Source organism: Anabas testudineus, chromosome 19 (genome assembly GCF_900324465.2).
Source record: "Anabas testudineus chromosome 19, fAnaTes1.2, whole genome shotgun sequence".
Taxonomy (NCBI): Eukaryota; Metazoa; Chordata; class Actinopteri; order Anabantiformes; family Anabantidae; genus Anabas; species Anabas testudineus.
The window spans coordinates 16,463,847-16,484,712 of NC_046628.1; the positions used below are offsets into that span (position 1 = coordinate 16,463,847).

The 20,866-nt window shown below is 40.3% G+C and overlaps 1 protein-coding gene and 1 long non-coding RNA gene across 8 annotated transcripts in view; both read left to right on the forward strand.

The window, feature by feature from the left end:
• Positions 1 to 15,278, forward strand: part of zgc:114120 (uncharacterized protein LOC619267 homolog) — a 78,582-nt gene extending 63,304 nt beyond the window's left edge. For 3 of the 7 annotated variants that reach the window (XM_026352240.1, XM_026352243.1, XM_026352247.1), the window contains 7 exons: positions 351 to 498; positions 1,424 to 1,748; positions 2,043 to 2,388; positions 2,473 to 2,615; positions 4,403 to 4,552; positions 4,649 to 4,750; positions 6,534 to 15,278. In XM_026352240.1, coding sequence (XP_026208025.1) covers positions 351 to 498; positions 1,424 to 1,748; positions 2,043 to 2,388; positions 2,473 to 2,615; positions 4,403 to 4,552; positions 4,649 to 4,750; positions 6,534 to 6,686 — 1,367 coding nt within the window. In that variant the 3' untranslated portion in view covers positions 6,687 to 15,278. The remainder of the gene's footprint in view (positions 1 to 350; positions 499 to 1,423; positions 1,749 to 2,042; positions 2,389 to 2,472; positions 2,616 to 4,402; positions 4,553 to 4,648; positions 4,751 to 6,533) is intronic. The other 4 variants (XM_026352241.1, XM_026352242.1, XM_026352244.1 and 1 more) reach the window with 4 other exon arrangements.
• A 2,544-nt stretch (positions 15,279 to 17,822) lies between these two features.
• Positions 17,823 to 20,846, forward strand: LOC113156875. The gene is made up of 3 exons (XR_003298316.1): positions 17,823 to 18,105; positions 18,367 to 18,526; positions 19,037 to 20,846. It is a non-coding gene; the product is annotated as an uncharacterized LOC113156875 (long non-coding RNA).
• The last annotated feature ends 20 nt before the right edge of the window (positions 20,847 to 20,866 follow it).

Sequence of the window (20,866 nt, forward strand, 5' to 3'; positions counted from 1 at the left end):
TAGCTGTGACATGTCCACGCAGCCACTGCCCCTCACAGCAAGTCAGAGATACCCTCTGCTCTCATTTAGCCGACCTGCACCGAATCCTCCCGGCTGAAACTGTCTCGATATGACAGAGAAATCCAGAGCCTTCAAATACCTGTGACAGGAACAGCATCCTGTCTGTTCTTTATTCCGTCTTCCCCCTCCCTGTCTTCTTCTTTCCCTCCCTCGCTCTCCACCTCCGTTCTTCCACACGTCAACACCTCAACACATCCTTCTGATGCTCAACTTTCTCTGTTCACCCATCCGTCTTTTCCTCCTTGTCACAGCTCCTCTTGGTCTCTTTTCTTTCTCTGTCTCCAATGCAGACCAGTTCCCCAGCCTGCAGAGCAAGATGCGGGTGGTGCTGAGGGTGGAGGTGGAGGCTGTTAAGTTCCTGAAAGAGGAGCCTCATCGCCTGGAAGCCCTGCTGAAGCGCTGCAACACCATGACGGATGCACTCAGCACGCTGCGCAGGTACACATATCAAACGCCCCTCAGTTTCCTCAGATGATGTTATACTTTATTAAACCAGCTCAAATCACTGAGCACATTCTCTCCTGTTGTGAACTTGTTACTGTGATTTTCTGTAAAATTCAATCGTGCGTGTACCGAATCGTACACACAGCCACGGATACCAAAGGATAATGCAAGTAAATGTTTTATTATTATTAATCTTTGCTTGTTTGCACAATGATTCAGATGTACATGACTTTAGCAGAGAGGTAGGAGTACGCTGAAATCAAAGTCCTCAGCTCCAAACTCCAGTTCAAACAGAATTACATTAAATAAACAACATTTCGACTTGTTTGAACATGTTTTTTTGTACTGTTGAAAGTTAGAAACTAGTTTTTATTTGAAGAGAAGACTAATTACAGAATTTATTTTTTAGGTTTTGCTTTTCACTGCTTCATTTATGTTGTTTTCATTCGAGTGATGAAAACTTGTTTCTGATGTGTAGCATCAAATGCAAAGTACACTTCTGAAGGACAATGAAGGTTTTCTGCTCTAATTTAATGAACCAGGAATAGTTGGGACCAGTTTAGTTCTGTCGCGGTTCTGTTTTTGAGGTAAACATCACCTCACAAAGAAGAAAATGCTGTTCATGTGGTGTTTGACCTGTTCTGACATTCCTGTACCTGTTTTACCTTTTTTTTGTATGGAAGACGGGTTCTGATATAACTGTTCTGTGATATTTTAAAAACGAATTAATTAAGTAATAAATAAATTAATTAATAGTTACATTTTTACTATGAATTCATTTGTACTGTACTCTATATTGTTAATTTGGCTAATTATCGTTTTATAATAGCTTTAGCTAATTTGATTTTGTTTCTCAAAGTTTCCAGATTGTATTTCTAACACTGTCCAGCACATTCATGGTGTCCTGTGTGTATTGTAGTGTTTTGTATCCCTCCTGTATGTACAGACAAGTCACCGAGGGTGTGTGGAAGGGGCCTGAAGACCTCTCCAGCCAAACTCAGAAGAGAGCGGAGGACGTGAGTCACAGCTCTGACCTGGACATCCTCAACAGTCCCCCCCTCAGCCTCACCGACCTGAGCACCAGTGCCGGTCTTGCCAACTGGATTCCTGTGTCTGCCGGTGACGTGGATGCTTCGGGCCCCGAGCAGGACATCCAGCCTTCGATGACCTTTAGAAATCGAGTCCTCGACGAGCTGCCGAGTCGGCGTCCTGCTGATAAGTCTGTGTCTGCAGAAGTCAGACTGGTAATCAGCCGCTTATCATGCACAGTGCATTTTTATGCATATTTGGATTATACTGTACAATATTGACACTCAATGGACATAATTTAGGGCTGTTTGTAAAAGGTTAGCCAGATGGCGCATGTCATTAACAATTGATATTGGATCTGAAGGTATTTAAATCTCTTGTGCATAAACCAGAAGCAGCCTGTTCAGTTCCATTTGTCCTTGTGATATTGGAAAACACACTGCATGTGTCTCTCTAATGTTTTTCCAGCGTTGCCCGTCATCATTTATCTATATCTGTATATGTGTCAGGCGGCAGAGCGCGACTGGGAGGAGAAGCGTGCCAGCTTGACCCAGTTCAGTGCCCAGGACATCAATCGCTTGCTGGAAGAGACCCAGGCCGAGCTGATGAAGGCCATTCCGGACCTCGACTTTGCTGCCAGGCACATCAACAAGCCGGCTGTGCCCCCCAAGCCCCAGATCACCATCCCGATAACCTCTACCACAGCTACTTCTCCTGCAGCTGGAACCACTGGGACCACAGCCAACACCACCACCACCATGACCACACCCAGTGGGGACCAGCAGCCTGGAAAAGTACAGCTCGCCGCCCAGAAGCTGAACAGTATGGAGGGGGCAGGTTCCCACCGAGGGTCAGGTGAGTCTGTGCAGTGAATTCTAAACTAAGTAAAGTCTTTATGTTGAAGGGTTTAATATTTAAACTGCTTTCGTCCGTTCACAGTGGACCTCAATGTGGCCAAGTACCGCACAGAGAAACCCTCTAAATCCCCCCCACCGCCTCCACCTCGCCGTAGTTTCCCATCAGTACACGGCCTCACCACAAACCGCACTGGAGAAGTGATCGTCACCAGTAAGAACATGAAGGTGAGACTCTCCCAGACGTTCCCCTGTTTAAGTAGTTAATAATTTTCCATGGTAATAATCTTCTATGATCAGAACCAGGTTAAAACTCATTAGTCTGTAATGTTTTATTATCATTACTGAAGTTAAGCTATTAGAAATGAATCCATGTTTTAACTGAGTGATGTAGATTTTCAGAAGCTGTGATTTTGTGTTATACTCTGTGACACCGTGCAGATGAATCACACATCTAAAGTGCTGCAGTTGGTTCAAAGCTTCAGTATTTTGTTAAATCTGGTGTCTCCTTCTTGTAACAGCAGATCCAAAACATTTTAAGAAGCCACAAACCTTGAGTCAGGGTGTTAACGGTGTGCAGTTTCATCTTGTCTCAGTGGGTTATGTTGGGACACAGACAGGTTTTGCGAGACAAGCTGGATTCTGACCCACATATAAAAAGCTGATGTACAACAGAGTGAGGTTCCTGTTCACTGGGGGCAGTTTCAAGTTTGGTTCTCAGGCAAGAACAAGCTGCTGCTAAAGTCTCCCTGATCTTCCTCCCCGGAGAAACTCACAGAGTAAAAACTCACTTTTGTCTCCAGCCTCAATGTTTCAAGACATTGATTTAACAAGCAGCTGAAAACGTTCCTAGAGGATTCTGACTCATTCTGACTGAACCGTGTCGACAGTTTTTTTGTTTTGTTTTTTTAAGTTGATTCAAACAAAAGTTTAGTTTGACATCTGTGAAATGGGAAGTACTGTCAGAATTAAACATTTGATTTGTGTGTGTGTGTGTGTGTGTGTGTGTGAGTGTGTGTGTGTGTGTGTGTGTGTGTGTGTATATATATGTATATATATATATATATATATACCACTAGGTTTGTCACCTCTCAAATTTTACTGTGTTGGACCTACAGAAGGGATCCAGGGAATCTGGTGGGAGGCAGGTTAAATAATTTAAATACACATCTCTCTGTCACAGGCCACAGTCTGATATTGCTGACAACTAAAACTCCCACCTCCTCACTGGAGGGTTCATGGTTAACGCTATTCAGAAGCAAATATTATTATTTATTTTTCTGCAAGGTTTGCACAATTAATGGCAGTACACATGTAGTTAAACTAGTAGTAGTGCTAATATTTTACAAATGATTCACGACCACATCTGTGAACATGCAGTTGTAATGTCAGAATTTACATTCTTACCAATGTGCTTTTGAACAGTACACAGGTTTCAGGCTGCGTTGTGCACCATAAACCAACATTTCTGTCAGTTTGCTAATGTTGGCTGGTGAAGCCAAGTATGTTGTTGGGGAACATGGCGAGTCAGCAGGAGATCGAGTCACACACACATGCTACAGGCTCGGGAGCAGAGAGAGGGAGTTAGTGGAAAATCAATCAGTTCTACTAGAGATCAAATCTCTACACAGCCATAGAACAAAATACACAACTTTTTAACAAGCTGCTCTGATTGAGGCACTAAGTACATGATCTGATTGATCAAACACACAATGATTAATGTAATTAAGAGGTGAGAGATTAATTAAGTGCCTCTCTCTTGTGCTCGTTTTAATAAACGTAATATTTCATAAAAAATTTTTTTTGTTCATTGTTCAATAACAAACTTTCTTTAGAGCCACTTTTTAATATCTGAGACTGAAACTGAAAGATTCTTTCTCTGGATCAACAATAACAATTTGAAAACCACGACCAGCGAGGCTTCTCTGACGTGAATTACTTGGGAGGTTTGAACAGGTTTCCGTTAGTGTTTGTGAACTGTAAAAGCAGAAGTGTTTTCCTTTTTTGCCTTTAAGATGGAGGAGGACGGTGACTTGCCCAAAACTCTTGTGAAGTTGAGGCGGACTCCCTCCGACACACCTCGACCCGCTTCAACCCCGCCTGTGATCGCAGCGTCCGCCATTCAAGACGAGGACGACGAAGAGAAGATTATTGCTGAGCTGGAGGTAACTGATTTACTGTTTACAGAGTTAACATTATGCTGATTAGTTTTTATTTTCATTAACATGTCTCTGCTGCACTTTTCACACAATGGATCACAGATATTTCACAGAGCTCCTGTAAATGATTGTAATAAACGATACAGCACCCTATCAAAGGCCACAACCACCCCTCCCCGCACCTCTGGGTCCTTGGGCAGAAAGGTAAATTTAAAACCAACAGTCCTCTACCTGTGCCACACCTGTGGACTGCTCTTCTTTCTGATCACTGCCGTTTTCCCTTTTTATCTGCTGCTTTACTCAGACCTTCAAACCTACTAACACACAGTCAACATCTCTATTAGTGACAGACTTCTTCAACACACTGGATTAATTCAATCACAGGTTTCTTTTTTTTTTCCATCTAAATCAGTTCACATGATGAAACCTCATGAGCAGATGTCTGGTTGTGACAGCACCACATGGTCCAAAGAAGCCTTAGAAGTTAAGGACTGACTGATAAAGTCTGTGCTGTTTAATTTCTGATGGATCCATTTGTGCCACTTTCCTGCTCACAGACTGAAGCATCACTTGCCTCATGCAGCTTTGTAGCCCCGTTTTACATTTGAGCCACCGCGCTAACTCAGATACCCACAGTATATACCCACAGTATATACCCAACAGAAAGCAGAACACGGCAGCTGATACTAATCCTGAATTCAATAAGGAAATGATAACTTTTTGGCCAAGGAGCTCAGATCTGGGAATTTTCAATCTTACGAAAATCTAGAACTGGAGGCGTCTGTCTATCAAATATTATCATGTCACTGTATTTGAAGTCTGGTTGCAGCTGCAGATGCTGCTTTTTACCTTTTTAACAGTTTTTCTTTTCTGCTCTTTTTCAATCTTCCGCTTCTGAACATGTGCATGATATGTTTTTGCAACAAAACAGTTTAACCGCTGTTGTAGCCGTGTTAACATACAATCTCGTAGCTGTTGGTGTGATGTGCAGTGACTCAGCATGGTTTAAACCAGGTGACATATTTAGAGTGTTATGTTGCAGACGGCGAGCGGTGAGCTCACGTCTCGGCTGCTCTGGTGACACATTTAGCTGAATAAAGAGCTCTTGTTTTTGTTGGAATTATCTCACGGAGCTGAGCAGGTAGCTGTCAAAATACAGGACAGCCAGAGTGGGGGGGGATGTCAGGTTCAGAGCTGCAGACAGAAATGTTTCTCTGAAAGAATCTATTTTCTCCCTTTAAATTCAGATCCTCTTTTATCCTCCCAAGTCATTTGGGACACTGTGGTTCCTTTGAAGCAGAATAAAGAAAATGTTTTATCATTAAAACAATATTTCCCATGACGGAGCATTTTCATTTCAGTGTGCATGCTGTTTTAAGAATTAAATTAATGTTAAGAACCACAGTGCAAAATGACTATAGATGATAATCATACAAGCATTTGTGCAAATCCAGTTCTACAGTATTTTATATTTACATTAAAAATAAAAGGATGGATATAAGTTTCACAGTCTTCTCTCTTATTATTAATTTATCCACACATAGGTGTCCCAGTTGTTTTAGTGAAGGTGGTTGATGTCCTCCATTTCACTGGAAAATGTTCTTTTTACATACTGTAAACTGGAGAAGTAATACGTGTAGCATCAAATCAAGTTTATATATTATAAATCATCAAGGTTAATAGTTGTTCTTCCTTTTTTTTCTCAATTCACTTAATTTCAATATAAGGAAATCTTAATCTGCTTGCACAGTGCTTCCAGTTAAAGAACTTTACTGGTCTGCACAGAGTTTGGACCTTAGCCCCGTCCAACACCTGTAGAAAGGAGAGATCACCCAACATCAGAGCTGGACTTCACTGTGCTTTAGTGGTTGAAGGTAGAAAAGAGCTGCTCGTGGTTTTGGACGTACACGTGTTACAGTGTCGGTGTAAAACAACTCCAATTCACATGACAGTTCTGTTAATATCTAATTTCTCTTGGCTCCCACAGAACAGCAGTAACTCTCCGGGGCCGACTAAGGGCCCCACCGTCGCAGCCAGGCTCAAACACCTTCAACAGGGCAGCCTGGAGAGGCCCAAAACCCGCAAGCAGAAAGAGGATCTCCCTAAAGTGCAGGGCCAGCAGCAGGTATTCCACTTCTAAAAGCTCCACATCTGATGCTTCGTCTGCTCTCTGCTGTCACTCCAAAGGAGGTTTCCCCCTGCGACTTCTGCTACGGGAGAAAAACTGTGTTAGGCTCTACTGGCAGACATTGAGATTACACTAAACCCAGAGCGGGAGCGATCTACAGAACCTGTGATTTTTACCAGTTCTTGATGTGTGTTTTGACATTTGAGTTACTGGATCTAACCTAGCTTACGTAGAGATTTCTGTCGTACGAGTATGTCGATGTTTTGATTTCTCGAGGAAGAAATCTTGGTGGTGCTTGTGACTGATTTAAATTAGCTTTATTATATTAGATCTATTCAGATACATCTTTGCCTCCATTGTGCGACATAATCTTTAAAATGCCACGGAATGATTTCATATCAGGTCAGAGTGATGATATTTCACCATCATCCAGTCGTATTTTCTCTCTCTGAATCCTCCTCAACATCTCTCACTTTGCTCCAGTAATTACCTCATGCTGCTATTTCTGTATTACTCATCCTTTAAATCTCAAGGTTAGCAGGCAGTATTAGCTGGCAGCAGTTGCACAGTATTTCAGTACGTTGTTGTGGCCGATATTGAACAGGCTGAAAGGTCCACATTGCAGCCAAGAGGCCAATCCATTAAGCTAGCTTTCTTAATTGCCTTTTAACAGCTGTAATGTTACTGCTTGTTATGGAAAATGGCGAGAGTGAAGCGCGAGGTGCAAGGTCACCTGTAAAAGCTGCTTTTGTAGAGAGGTTTATTCAGTTTAATGTGTGAAATAAAGACATTTATAGGAGGAGAGAAGAAAGTAGAGCGCTGAAAAAGAAGAAGCAGTGGAGAGTAAACAAAATGTACAGTGAAGCAAAGACAGGCCACAATGATTGGAAATATGTATGTAGCTCCGATGCAAGGTGCTGCCGTCTCACTTTAAAGGGAATCCTTGAATGAAACAGTGACCCTGCAAATTAGTGGACAACTCTCCCAACTTCCTGATCCACAGTTATCATAATTATGGAATATACAACCACTGAATTTATTTACTACTTCATTTGTTTCTCCACAAAATCTCCAATTCAGCATCTGTAATTCACTAAACTATGTTGAACTTTATATTTTTGTAAGGTTTATATAGAAAATAGTGGAGAAAGAGGTGTTTCTAATGTTTTGGCCCCCTCACTCACATGTAAATAGGGGCCAAAACATAAGGATAGCAGTGTATAATGCACCCTAGTACAACTTCACCACCATCACCTCAATAATAAACATACAGTAGAATTATCACCTTTCTGACAATGTGAGAAATTATAACCTTCAATATGGAAATTGTTCCCGCTCAGATTCTTGTAAATAGACATGAACATAGGTCAAAGTATAGTAATTAAGTTCTCTCATCAATTACTAATGTTCTGTATTGAGGCTGGTTTATTAAAGTCTACACAGAAATTCTCTGATCGGCAGCTTCCAAATTCTCAACAGCTTTAAAAAGCAGCTGGAGCTATAATATGATCATTGTGCTTTGAATGCTTTGTGCACCAGTATAGTGTGATCAACTGCCCGGTCAGAGCTGGCTATGTAAATTAACAGCTCACTGCTCAAGAGACGCTGACACTTTGGGTCTGTATGACTGAGCAGGAGGTTAAACTCAGTGAACGCTGAAGCACGACCCTTTAGATCCACTCGTCTTATCAGCTGCTGCAGACACTCCAAGCCGCCCCTGACCTGCTGAGTGGAGCAGACTTGGCCCAGTCGTGGCCACGGTCGTTGGGAAAAGAGCTGAAAGAGAAAATGATAGCAGACCCAAGGGAGCGCCTTAGCTGCTCACGCCCAGAATCATCGTCTCAGTTACTGAGCTGCACTTGGATCCGTTTCAGGCCTGTCGCTTGATTAATTGATGAATTTACCAATTAAACATGCAGTGCATCTTTTATAGCTCTATTTAGAGATTATATTTTTCCAAACAACCCTTAAAAGTAGCTCAAGTCACCGCATGAGCCCAGACCTCTTTGGAAACATGTTCACACATCTGGTTATTACCAAGTGGAGAGGACAGTGTGTTTGACAGTAACTCCCATTAGCTGGAACACCAATTAGGACACGGCTAACACCTGCACATGTGTGTGACACTTGCCTTGAATAAGACGCTGCACATATTAATATTCAGCAACGTTTGTTTTTCTACCAGAAAATCTGAATACCAACTCATTTCCTGCATTCAGATTTTCTTTACAAGCAAAATCACCTTGGAATGAATATTGTAATTTAAGCATACAGGTAAGATAAGGTACAATTAATTAAATCAGAAAGTAGAATAAGTAGTTTTTTTTTTCCACCCTTTTTTATTTGAGAAAGCTGCAGAAAACTATCCGTCGAAGGCCAAAGCGAGTATCTGCAGTTTAACTGTGTACTTTTATTGCAGTGTGGCTTCGTATTCCCGTCCAGGCTGCAGTCACTGCACTCTCTATAATCTGTTTTTCCCATAGAGAATTTAAACCAGACAGTTAAGAGGCTACATACATCAAACCGAAGCTAGCTGGTGAAAAAGCCACTGCTGAATTTACTGAAGCTAAACTTATAGATTTTTTTTACTTTAATCACAAATAACCAAAATTCCTTTTATCTGGTTTGTTTTTCCTCTTAACTGAATTCATCTGGGCAATAAAGATAATTAAAAACCACCACTAAGTCCTGCTAAAGCTAACTTTATTATCTTTCACGTAATCGAAACTGACCAAACTTATTTTCTAGGACCAAACAAATTGTTTTGACTCCGACCACAGAGAAGAGTCTGAGGAATTTAGACGAGCGTCGTGAAAGCGACTCTTTCTGGGCATTCAAGGAGTTAGACTGTGAGACATGAGGCACAAGCTGGAGCTAGAAGCATCTGTTTGATTCTGGTTCTGTGTTTTTGATTAAAACAATCAGCTGAAAATAAGTATAATGAAGTTCATCATTAGTGTCACTGCTTCTGGCTTTATAGGACAGCAAACGTTTGGACAACAGAAGACTTTTATCTATTCATCTGCCATAACAACCATAATAATGTGACAAAATACTATTTTCATGCCGAGGTGACAACACTTGTACTTTGTTTGACCTGATCAGGCCTTTTTCTGTCGCCAACACCGACACAGTTGCTTTTACTGTTGATTTCTGAGTTTGACGGGAAACTGCTGCTCTGTTGCATAAAAAGACACGGTGCAGTTTATAATTCCTTTTCAAGCCCGGGTGGTGCATCTGTCTCTGCCAGTGCTTTTGTTCCTAAGAGAGCCACAGATGTACCAGTGTCCCCCCCGAGGCTCCAGGCAGCACCTTGTCACCACAAACTGTTTTCTTTTGTTGGTGAACTTAAGCTGTTGTCAGGCTTGGATTCTTCTTCCTTGTACTCCCTGTTCCAACGCAGTTACAGACAATATAGGCATTCAGAAGACGTGAAAGGCTTTTTAAGTGCTTTTTATTCAGTCAGCCGTTTCTCCAGGCAGTACAGTCAGGTTTTTATCCTCACCAGCCTGCAAGAATCCATCTTCATCCAACTCCTGTGATTTTTCTTTTATCTCCTTCCTTGTATTGAGGCATTTTGCACAGTATAATTTCAGGGATAATTCCAGTTTATTACAACTTCATTCTCCGTTTCATAAATCTGCTCTTTATTGCTGTCACTGGATTCACCAGATCAATTAAAATGAGTTGTTTTGGTGCCTTGATAGCTGGTTCGTTAGCATGAGGCTGATATAAACACTGTGCACTGACTGGTACGTTAGTTACAAAGATAAAAAGTTGGGAACTATCACAATCCCGTTATTAATAGAGACACTGGATACGTACACTGTTCTGTCACAACATTAACACGACAGTGTTTATTAATCTCAAAATAAGAAACATATACTGAGAAGTACAATCAAATCCACTTATTAAAAACTAGCTATGCTAAACATCGTTTCCTGTGCACATGTGCAGGACAAAATATAACCATTAGAAATACGGACACATCTACACTAAAAACATGATGCTGACCTTGTAATAAAACTGGAGTTATCCTTTAGGTTTTCACTCTACAGTGTAAGAACCTCTCAAGGACACAGACATCAGTCCAGCACTCCTCCTGATCTACTCTTTCCAGTCCCACTGTGGTAAACACGTCTCCCTCAAAGTAACTTTTATTTGTCCTCACAGTTTTCCTCCCTGAATATTTGGACGGACAAACCGTCAGCAGCTCACAGACGAGTAAACACAGTTCGTCAGCCGTTAGCGGCGGCAGCGTGCGGGGACCAGGGGGCATCCAGGTTTTGGCTGTTTTTCCAGTTGGTTTATTTTTCCGGGACGTAAGAGGCTCGGAGGCGGCTGCTGCTGTGGTGTTTAAAGACAGATCAGGTCAGATTGGAGGAAATGTTTTCTCAGGAGCACCAAGAGCCTCTTTCTCCTCGTCTCCTTTCCTTGTCCCCTCTGTGTGATTCCTTTCCTTTCAACTTTACCTTCTCCCACTTTTAATTATCTTGTCTAATTTTCTTGTTTCCTCTCCTCATTGCTGCTCCTCCCTTTCTTGTCTCCTTTTCTCATCTGTCCTTTTTCTACATCCTGCCTCTCCTCTTATCTCATGTCTCTTTTTCACTCACCCTCTCCTCTTCCTCTCGTCTTCTCTTTATTCTCCTCGTCTCCTTACCTCTGCTCATCTCTTCTCTCCGTCTCTCGTCCTTTCGCCTTCTATCCTTCCTTTTACTCTTCCTTCCTCTTTTACCTCTTCGTGTTGCCTCCCTTACACATCTCTCCTTTCCTTGTCTCTTTTTTGATTCCTCTGTCATCTATCTGCCCTTTTGTCTTCTTCTCTCGCTCTCTCTCCCCCTCCTCACCCTCCTTTACGTTACGTTATCCCTTCTCTTCTCCCTGCGTCACACTTAGAGGAATAAAATCTGATTCTCGGTCCCAGAGCTGTGACAGCAGCAGCTCAGTGATCACAGCTTCATTTCTGCCTGTTTGCAGCTCAGCAACAGCCGCACACTTGTGTCTGATCTTCCCACAAACAGGAGCACGGTCACGCCGATGCACCAAAACCTGACGTCCTCACCGGCCAATCAGGAGATGGGAGCTTCAGAGTAGTGGTAGCACAGAGTAGGCAGAGAAATCCTAGCAGCAGATTAAAGGTTAAAAAACTTGAAATACATTTGTCTGTTTGTAAATTTTGATTTTTGTCTTTTTTTCTTTTCTCCCCCCTCCCTTTCACTGCTTCTTGTTTCCATTCAACAATTTTCTTGCCTTGTTTTTGGACTTTTTTTGCTCTTAATTTCTTTCCGCTGTGCTTGCTCTTCGCAGCAGAGCTGAGCTTTTGCCACCGACTGCTGCTTCTTGTGCTACAGCAGAAACCCCGCTCACATTTTGTCACATCATTTTGGTCTGTGAGCCGGTCTTCCTTTCTTTCCTTTCTCCTTCACTTGCTTTGCTGCCTTCATTCTGTCTGCTTCTCAGGTCCGTCAGGTCTCAGCTGGACTAATTACGTGTGGAGTGAGTACTCGGATCATTCTGGTTTTGGACTCCTAAATCCTAGTTCAGGCCACGAAGGCAAGACTTTTCTATTTGAATAATTTGTCTCTCAGCTAGAGGTCAGCTAATTATTCCTCCAGATAAGACAACACCACACGCCAGTAATTGGTTTAAAGGAACAATACGTAGCACTGACACCAAACGTTTAAAAGGGTTTTCTACAGTCCAAAAACAAAATACTGGACAGAGTCGTTCTCTTCAGACTCGAAAAAGAACACGCGAGTTGCTGCACGAACCGGAGCAAACGTGAGACGAACAAAACATTAAACTTTGACAATGACAAGCGACCATGATCCTACACCGTCTGTTAATTTGCTGCTGACGTTATATTATAAACCAGCTCGTGTGGATGTTAAATTATTCTGTCAGTGTTCGCTCGATGCATGGCTAGTTATTGTGAAACAAACTTCCACTGGTGGAGAAATACACACGCCAGAGTTGGAGTCACAAGTTTCAAAACCACCAGTAAGATGATGCTAAATTTAACTGAAAAATTCACATTAATTTCTGAGTAGGAGCTGTTGTTGTTTGTCATTGCAGATCTCCGTTATTTAGTTATAGGCCTGTGTGTAAGTATAGGAAATATATTACAAGCCCAATTTAAAAAAAAAAAAAAAAAAAGATAAGATACACCTTAAAAAAACAGAACGCAATGATTTTCAAATCTCAGCTGAGAACATTTCTCTCCCTGAATTTCTCTGGTCTCAGTTCAGGATGCTGTTAAAAGATAAGAATGATCCTATCAGAGTTCTGCGTATTGTTCCTTTAAATTATGACACTTCTCCCTTTATGATGTTGTAGGTCTGTCAGATAAAGATTTAGAGGAAACCACATCAGCTGTGGACCTGCAGTTTGAAACACTTTAACTTGCAAATCCATCATCTTCTGATTCTAACAGCTGTGTCTCAGTTTCACGCTGCAAACTAACAACTAAAAGCAGGTTTTAATTGTTTGTTCACACTGGGAGTTAGTTTAACTCAACTTTTCCAGACTAGTAACTATTCTGTTTCTCCACTGTCGCTGTAACAAACGCCACTACTGGCTTAAGTTTGTCTGTATGTTGTCACACGGCCAAACCGAGACGGGAACATGAATGAACACGTGACACTTAAGGTAGTTTCAACTGAATCTGTGCCAAATTCAGTGTTTGAGTTTGTTGTTACAAGGATTCACAAAGGAAATAAAAGAGCTGCTCACAGTTCAACATGCAAGAGACGGATTTAAAACGAATATGAAGCGGTAGAGGTTTAGATTTTATGAGTAGTACAAGGTGTTCAGCGACTAGTTAAACAAAAAGATATCATTATTTGATAGTAGAGAACTAATAGAAACTGAAGGTAGAGAGATGGAGACTGACGTAAACTAATACATTATTTTGACTAATGTATTAGTTTCAAATGATTTTATTTTCTGACCACATAAACAGTGTTCATGTGGAGAAGTACCAGTAACCTGCATGTGTTTAGGTTCAATTAACGAGTTTACGCAGCTCTGATGTGCGTCTGAGCACCGCCGCACTTCTCATGACAAACAAATTGATCATTATATGTGAAGATGTTGGAATTTTAAAGGAAAACAAAACGGCCACAGCTTGGTTGATGTGTTGTTATGTATATTAAATGATTTTTCTGTTTGTACAGAAAAAAGAAAACAACAAAAAACCCAAACAATAATTTCTTTCCCAATAACAAACAATAGATTCTGTGAACAGAGTGAAAGTTATTATTAAACTGCTTCGTGTGACAGGTTCAAAAGGTTGTTTGGGTCGAAATGTTAAAACTGTGCAGTGAAACAAATCTAAAACGACAAGAGAAGTAATCCTGCACACAGGCTTTGTGCTGTTTGACATTTTGCTGTAGGGAAATGTGAATCTGACACGGAGTGTGTATTTATACCACTAGCAGAAATTAAATTACATGCAGATGTTTCAGTATCCAGTTAACACATTTAGGGAATGAATTGGTAGCCTCAGAAATGGCATTAAAATCGAGCACGAAAATAGGAAAACGCAGTTAAAGTATAACCTAAATCACAGCACACACATATCGTATGTTTATTATATGACCATTTAGTTTCTGTTTGGAAGAGATTGTTTTATTAACATGTAAAAAAGATGTGTCATCTATGTTTTATAGAAGCTTTTTTTGTATTTTTATACTTGAAGAAGAGGATTCATAAGCATGTTACACATTCTGTAAATGATTATTTTTCTGTTAAAGATTTTTTATTTTTACTGCAAACCATGTTCACACTTTGTTTTATAGAGTGGGAGGTTCTCCAGATGGTTGTGATGGACTGAACAGTAAATATTACCGCCACATTATTAAAAAGCACATATCCTCCTCGTTCTAAAACGGTCACCTCACTGATGGGACGCCCCGATTTAACCGTTCTCCTCTGATATTATAACCAATTGTATGCGTACGCTGCACAGACTGCACAGTTCAAATTCTGTTGTTGGTTTCTTGATGAATGTGTGACTGTCCAAATCATTTGTGGGTGTCCAAATCATGTATATAAACCCAAATAATCTATTACGAAATTGATTTTATGTGAAATTTTCTAGATGAACAAAAAAGGAAAAATCCAAAATGGCATGCATACTGTAAACATTCCTGGAAATCTGCACGCTGGGTCGACAGAGGCCTCATTTTCTTGTCAATAATTCTGTGTATACCTGTGAGTGTATGATAGAGTAAACAAATTGTACAGTAACATAGATTTTTGTATTATGTTCAGAACGGGTCAGTAATGCCCCTTTTATGTCAGAATAAAGAAGAAAAACAAGTATTCTAACTACTGAGAAAGATAATTCACTTATTGTATATCAACTAAATGCTGTTCCTCCAGTCTGAGAGTGATGCTTGCTGTGTGGGGTAAGTGTTGTTTGTGAACTGTGATGAAGAATGATAATCTATTACAAATTCAGTATAACTAAAGACCAACTAAACAGTGCAAAACACCGCGCAACTCTGTGTATGGACGGTAAAAGTTGCTTCGTGTGAGAAAAATCAAACAAACAAAAAAGGTTGCTGCTTTTGTACGTTCCTGTTGTGTTTTTGTGACAATAAAGGTGACTCTCTTATACACGACCGCTGTAAACGCCTCATCTGTGTTCGCTAAATCTGAAGTACGCAAGGAGTTCAAGGTTGTTTACCTAATCAGAGTTTTAATTCTGTCAACACAAATTATGACAAAACTGTTGCCATTAAAAAGTAACTAAACACAAGGTCATTGACCAAAAAGGCTACTTTAAAAGTAGAAATCCTTTGATTTTTATTGATGTAAAAGAGGAGATGACCAACTTTTTATGGATGACTCTGCTGCTTATTTCTGTTTATATTATATATATATATACTATATTATACAAAACACTAAACAAATAGTAAAATTCTGGATGAAACACATCAAGATTCAACCACTGGGAAACTGAAATATTTGAATGAATTAGAATAATGTTTTGTTCTGATTTGGGGCGAATCTGTTAACATTTGCTCCAAATTCATTTAAAGTTCTCGACGTTTATTTTATCCGTACACGGCTCGGACAACAGGCCCGAACTCTTCCCGAGAAGCTGTGTAACCATCCTTAATAAATCATGAATGTATCATTAAAGTCCGTTTTTCGTGTTGACTCTGAACTCGTCCCCGCAGACAAATAAATGTCACCGATTGGTTTAAACGTGGCAGCGCTGAACACTAACCAAATGTGTGTTCAATTAGATTGGAGCTGGGGTGTGATGAGGTCGGGGCAACGTTCATTTAGATTCTATTAAAATGTAATGATTCCTGAGGAGAAGCTGAAGTGTTGCATTAGCAGAGAGGAACAGGATGAAGAGTGAAAAACGGTTGAAGGAGGAGAATGATTGTAGTTTTAATTTAATGCCCGACAGGCTGTGAGTGAACGTAAAAGGTTTTGGTTTACAGGTTGAAGAATTGTGGACGTGTTTCATTAAAACCTGGTCACAGCGTGACCTTCGCTCTTCACCATCATCACAGAAACGCAACGAGAAGCTGCTGTTAGTGACCAGCGCCGTGGTGAGGCTGATTTCTTTTTTTATCCTGTTATCCCAGAAATACTTTTAGTACAACTCATGTCAACAAGACCGACTCATGTCAATACCTCAACACCACTGAAATGCTGCTCACGCTGCAATTTCTTTTTTTTATTAATGATCTTTATTTACAGTCGTCTCAGTCCTGTCTCTCAGACAGTTGTTTTGAGTTTTACTGTCGCAGTTAAAGTAAAGCACATTATCTATCCGGGTAACTGTACCAGTATTACTGTTTTATATGTGTTCATTAATTAATGAGCTTTAGAGGTCCTGTTAGTTTCTTTTTAACTTTGCACGTAGACTTCTCCCCCCATGACTTTTATACAAAAAGTATTAAATCAAGTTTTCTACATATTTTATGACCTCTGATGTTTTTCCAAGGGTGTGTTTCCTGTCACGAAGGGCACATTTTGAAACCACTGCTGAAGGACATGATGCAAAGCAGTGATGTGACAGACAGTTTCATCCTGGTGAGTTTTCTGACCTTGATATTTTGACGTTTTCCTAAATGTGTTTAACAGGATAATTCAGAACCTTCAGTCAATGGACAGACAGTAGGATCTGCATCAGTTTATGTTTTACCTCATGAGCCATAACTTGCACAAGTGAGGTGATTTGTTGGCATTGAAGAGAAGTTTGTCTATTGAATGTGTTAAAAAGTGTTAAGAGATGATACGAGAGGGGGAATAGTGGATGTTAACAGAACTAGATACGACACCACCACTCAGCTTTTTAGTCAGTTGTTTTTCTAGTGCTCACTGATGGTATTGAGACAACAAATCCTCATGTAGACAAGAAAAAGGAACAGAAGAAAACTGGGAGCGAAACAGTTTTTAAAATGACCTTAAAAAATAAAATAATAAAAAAAAGTAATAAAATAAAAAGCACAGCCACAGTCACAGCGAAGAACTAGCAAATAAAGTCAACAGTGAAAACTAATAAATTAAAATCAAAGCTTAAGCTGATGTTTGTCACTGAGACCTTCATTATTTTGTACACTGACCTGTTTTAGTATTTAATAGTTAACTATACACTTAAATATCCAGAAAAGGTCGGCACTGTGTCGAACCACACGGAGGTTCATCATTAACATTTAGGCATCGAAGAACCTTAGACCCACAGTTTTCTGCCTAAATGTTCATCAGGTCACATGAGAGCATGTGAACAGAGTGTAGTACAGCTCTCTAATTAACAGAGGCTGGGATCACTGCGGCATTGGACACTAATGAGTGTTAAAGAGCTCCTCTGTTTATTCTTGGGGAGATGAGCCGGCGGCTGAAGGTGATTCCCGACTGAACCTGCTCTTCAGAGGCCCAGTTTGAGTTCATTATTATGCAAATAGAGTTGAGTTTGACCTTCGTCTTCACCCCTACCACGTGATGGGTCTCTGGCTGAGCCACATTTTATTTTAAGCAGTTTAATTCAGCCTGATTTAAAGCTGCATTAACTGAGGTTTGTCCACTAGAGGGCAGAAATATGTCAAAACAAGCTGACGGACATCTTCCAGTAGAGTAGACCACTGGTTTAGACCTTTAATTTGAAAAATAACTTCACTCATACACATCATTTCGCTGAACATGGTGATGGAAGAGATGGACACAGAAGAAGAAGAAGAGTGAACTGTGAAACGCAAATTAGATGATTTTGAAAGTATAGTTTTTTGCTTTGTCTCACGTTATATAACCTTTGCGATAATAATCAAACAATAGGAACCTGTCATTAAATCGTTATAATGCAGAACTAACTACATGCAGTCACGTGTTTTTACCCAAAATGACTCACAAGTGAGGTACAAAGCTGCAGAACAGGCAACTGCATCTTCCAAAATGAGCTTCCTTAATGGTAAGTAGTATTACTTGTGTACTTATACTAAATACTGAATTATTGCTCAGTGCATCAGTAATAATCCAGAAATATAATCAAATTAGTCATTTTACTTGTGAGTTTTTGAGAGTTGTACTTATGCTGGTGACGGCGGTCATGTTTTGTATGCACAGAGTAATTACAGATCGCTGCACAGCTGTTAATGAATCTAAATTCATCACTTGTGTTAAAACAATCGGAGCATTTTACTACGATCTGATACTTCCTGTCTTGATGCAGGTGGAAGTGAAAGTTTACTGTAACCACACCGTGCTCCCTGTCCTCACTCCTACTTCTTGCTCCTTCATCAGACACTACAGAACTTGTGTCCTTTTCTGTGAACACCATCCAGTTGGAGACGATTAGTCGAGAAGCTTTATCGTGGAAAAGTCGATAAACTGTAAGTAAAAATATTGCACTGAATGAATGTACAGTATGTAATTAAACCTTTGTTTCACTGTCAGTAGTGAGAGATCACATTTCATCCCTGACTTTCTCATATAGTACCTTACTTAGTGGACAAATATGTAACTGTGACCGAAGAATAGATATGATCTGCAGTCTTTATCTGATGTACCTATGATTTACAAAATCTTTATCTTTCTGTTTTGAGATCTAACATGTGTCAGTTATTCATTGTGCAGCACTTTGTAACCTTGTATTAAAAAGTTTATCATTATATTATTATTAGGGTTAACTGTTACAGTCAGTAGTTTAATTCCAACCAACCTCAACAGGAAACGCTAAAGAATGAGAATAATTTCCGATGACAGCCCCTACAGGAACTTAAGCACATTAATACTTACATACCAAATACCTTTCATACAGTTTTCATTTCAAGTGCACAAAATAAACTAAACAACGTTCGGAACATGTTGAACATGTGAAAATGTTTGGTTTTCATTCACAGACAGAAAAATGAGAAGCTCAGCGTCCTCGAAGAGATCCATCAATTACAAATCTTATTCCAGTAACCAAACATTCAACTTTCATTAAGTTTTCAACAGTAGTTGAGGTCACCTCAGTATCAAACTGATTATTCTGAAGAGAAATGATGGAAAACGGTGATTTTGAAGGGGACTCTGCGGACGATGGACAATCTACTGCTTCTACTGACCTAAAGGAAGAACTCACAAGTCTGACGGGTTCCCTTCAGAGAACCTCAGAACATCTTGAACTGCAGGAGAAAGATTCAGAGTATAAGATGACGTTTCTGTTTGGCTTGTTCGGTGGAGCTGTTGGTGCAGCTTGTGGCGGCATCACTGGTGGGGTCGGTGGAGCAGTGGGTGCAGCTGGAGCTGCAGCTTACAGCGTGTTTTGTAAAGACTTTACTGCATATGGTGCAACCGTCGGCTTTGTCGGCAGTATAATCGGTGGTGCACTCGGAGGGGTGTTCGGTGGCACTTTTGGTGGAGCGGTTGGTGCTGCGACAGCGAGAGGAACAGCTAGTCCAGCTTATATCAGCTTAGTCTCTGATGTATCATTGGTCGCCTTTGGCTGTGCCACCGGTGGTGCAATTGGATGCAATTTCCACAAGACAGTTGGCACAATAGGTGGTGCAGCTGGTGCTGCATTTGGTGCATTAGTTGCTAGGGGTTTGGCAGCTGGTTTAGCTGGAATGCTCTGTGATCATTTAAGTGGAAACAGGGACTCAGTAGAACTGATTACAAAGCTTCTTCTTCGAGTGTTGAAGGAGCAGCAAAGAATTCAGAAGGGGAGGAATGAAGTTTGACATATTAGATCATAAGCACGATAACTGCAAACCATCAAATATGATTCTACAGCAAGTAGCTAGTCAGCTTAGTGAAAATCAGCTAGTCCACCTGCCAGCATGAATAACCACCACGTTAGTGTACGATTTATGCTGTTAGTGTATAAAAAAGCAGATTTCTGACCCACACTATGTATTTTACAGACAGAACTCTCAGACTCGGTGGTTAGCCATTTTTTATTGTTTCTCTCCCCTAAATGGAAGTGAAAGCATTTTTATGTTTAACTGAAAGTCTGTATATGGTTCACTTGAAATGCCCTTCCTCCTGACGGTACTGATTTTTAAAAGTGGAATCCATTTATTGTAATTTAGGGTTTTTGGTTTTACATTCTAATCTTTTTATTCCTGTTCTTTTTGTATTGTCATCATTAAATGTTAGAGGTAATGTTTTGATGGATTCAGTGATTCTGATTTTTATTAATTAAAGGCTTATAAAATTGCTGCTCCATCGTTTGCAAAAACAAAATATCTTGTTATTATAGTTCAAACTACATGTGAATGAGGTGTATTTGCTGTATTTTTAATCCAATCTGTTTCACAAAGTTACTTAACTGCTGCCTTGAATAAAAACCTCGCGTCACGCCCAAATTGAATAGTCAGGTCTTAGTTGTTAGTGTTCAACAAAGCAGACAAGGCTAATTAATGAGGTCAGTGCATCAGATATATACAGTAGATTAGATCTTTCCACCCAGTTTGTTGGTGACTGCTTTTTGAATGCTGCCACTAAAGTTATTTAAAAATCAACTCAGCAGTTTTTTAACTGTTTTCTTAGTGTTAGGACTTCTGAATTTGTTTGTATACTGATGTTTCAGCAAAATGTGTCTTTCTGTGGATGTTCTTGAGTGGTTGGTGTTTGTTTTGCTGCAGCTGATTGGTTATAGTGGCTGGATAGTCTCTCTACCCCAGTTGCAAAGACCAGCTCCTGTCTGCATTTCAGATCTACTTCATTATGTTGTAAATGGGTTTGTT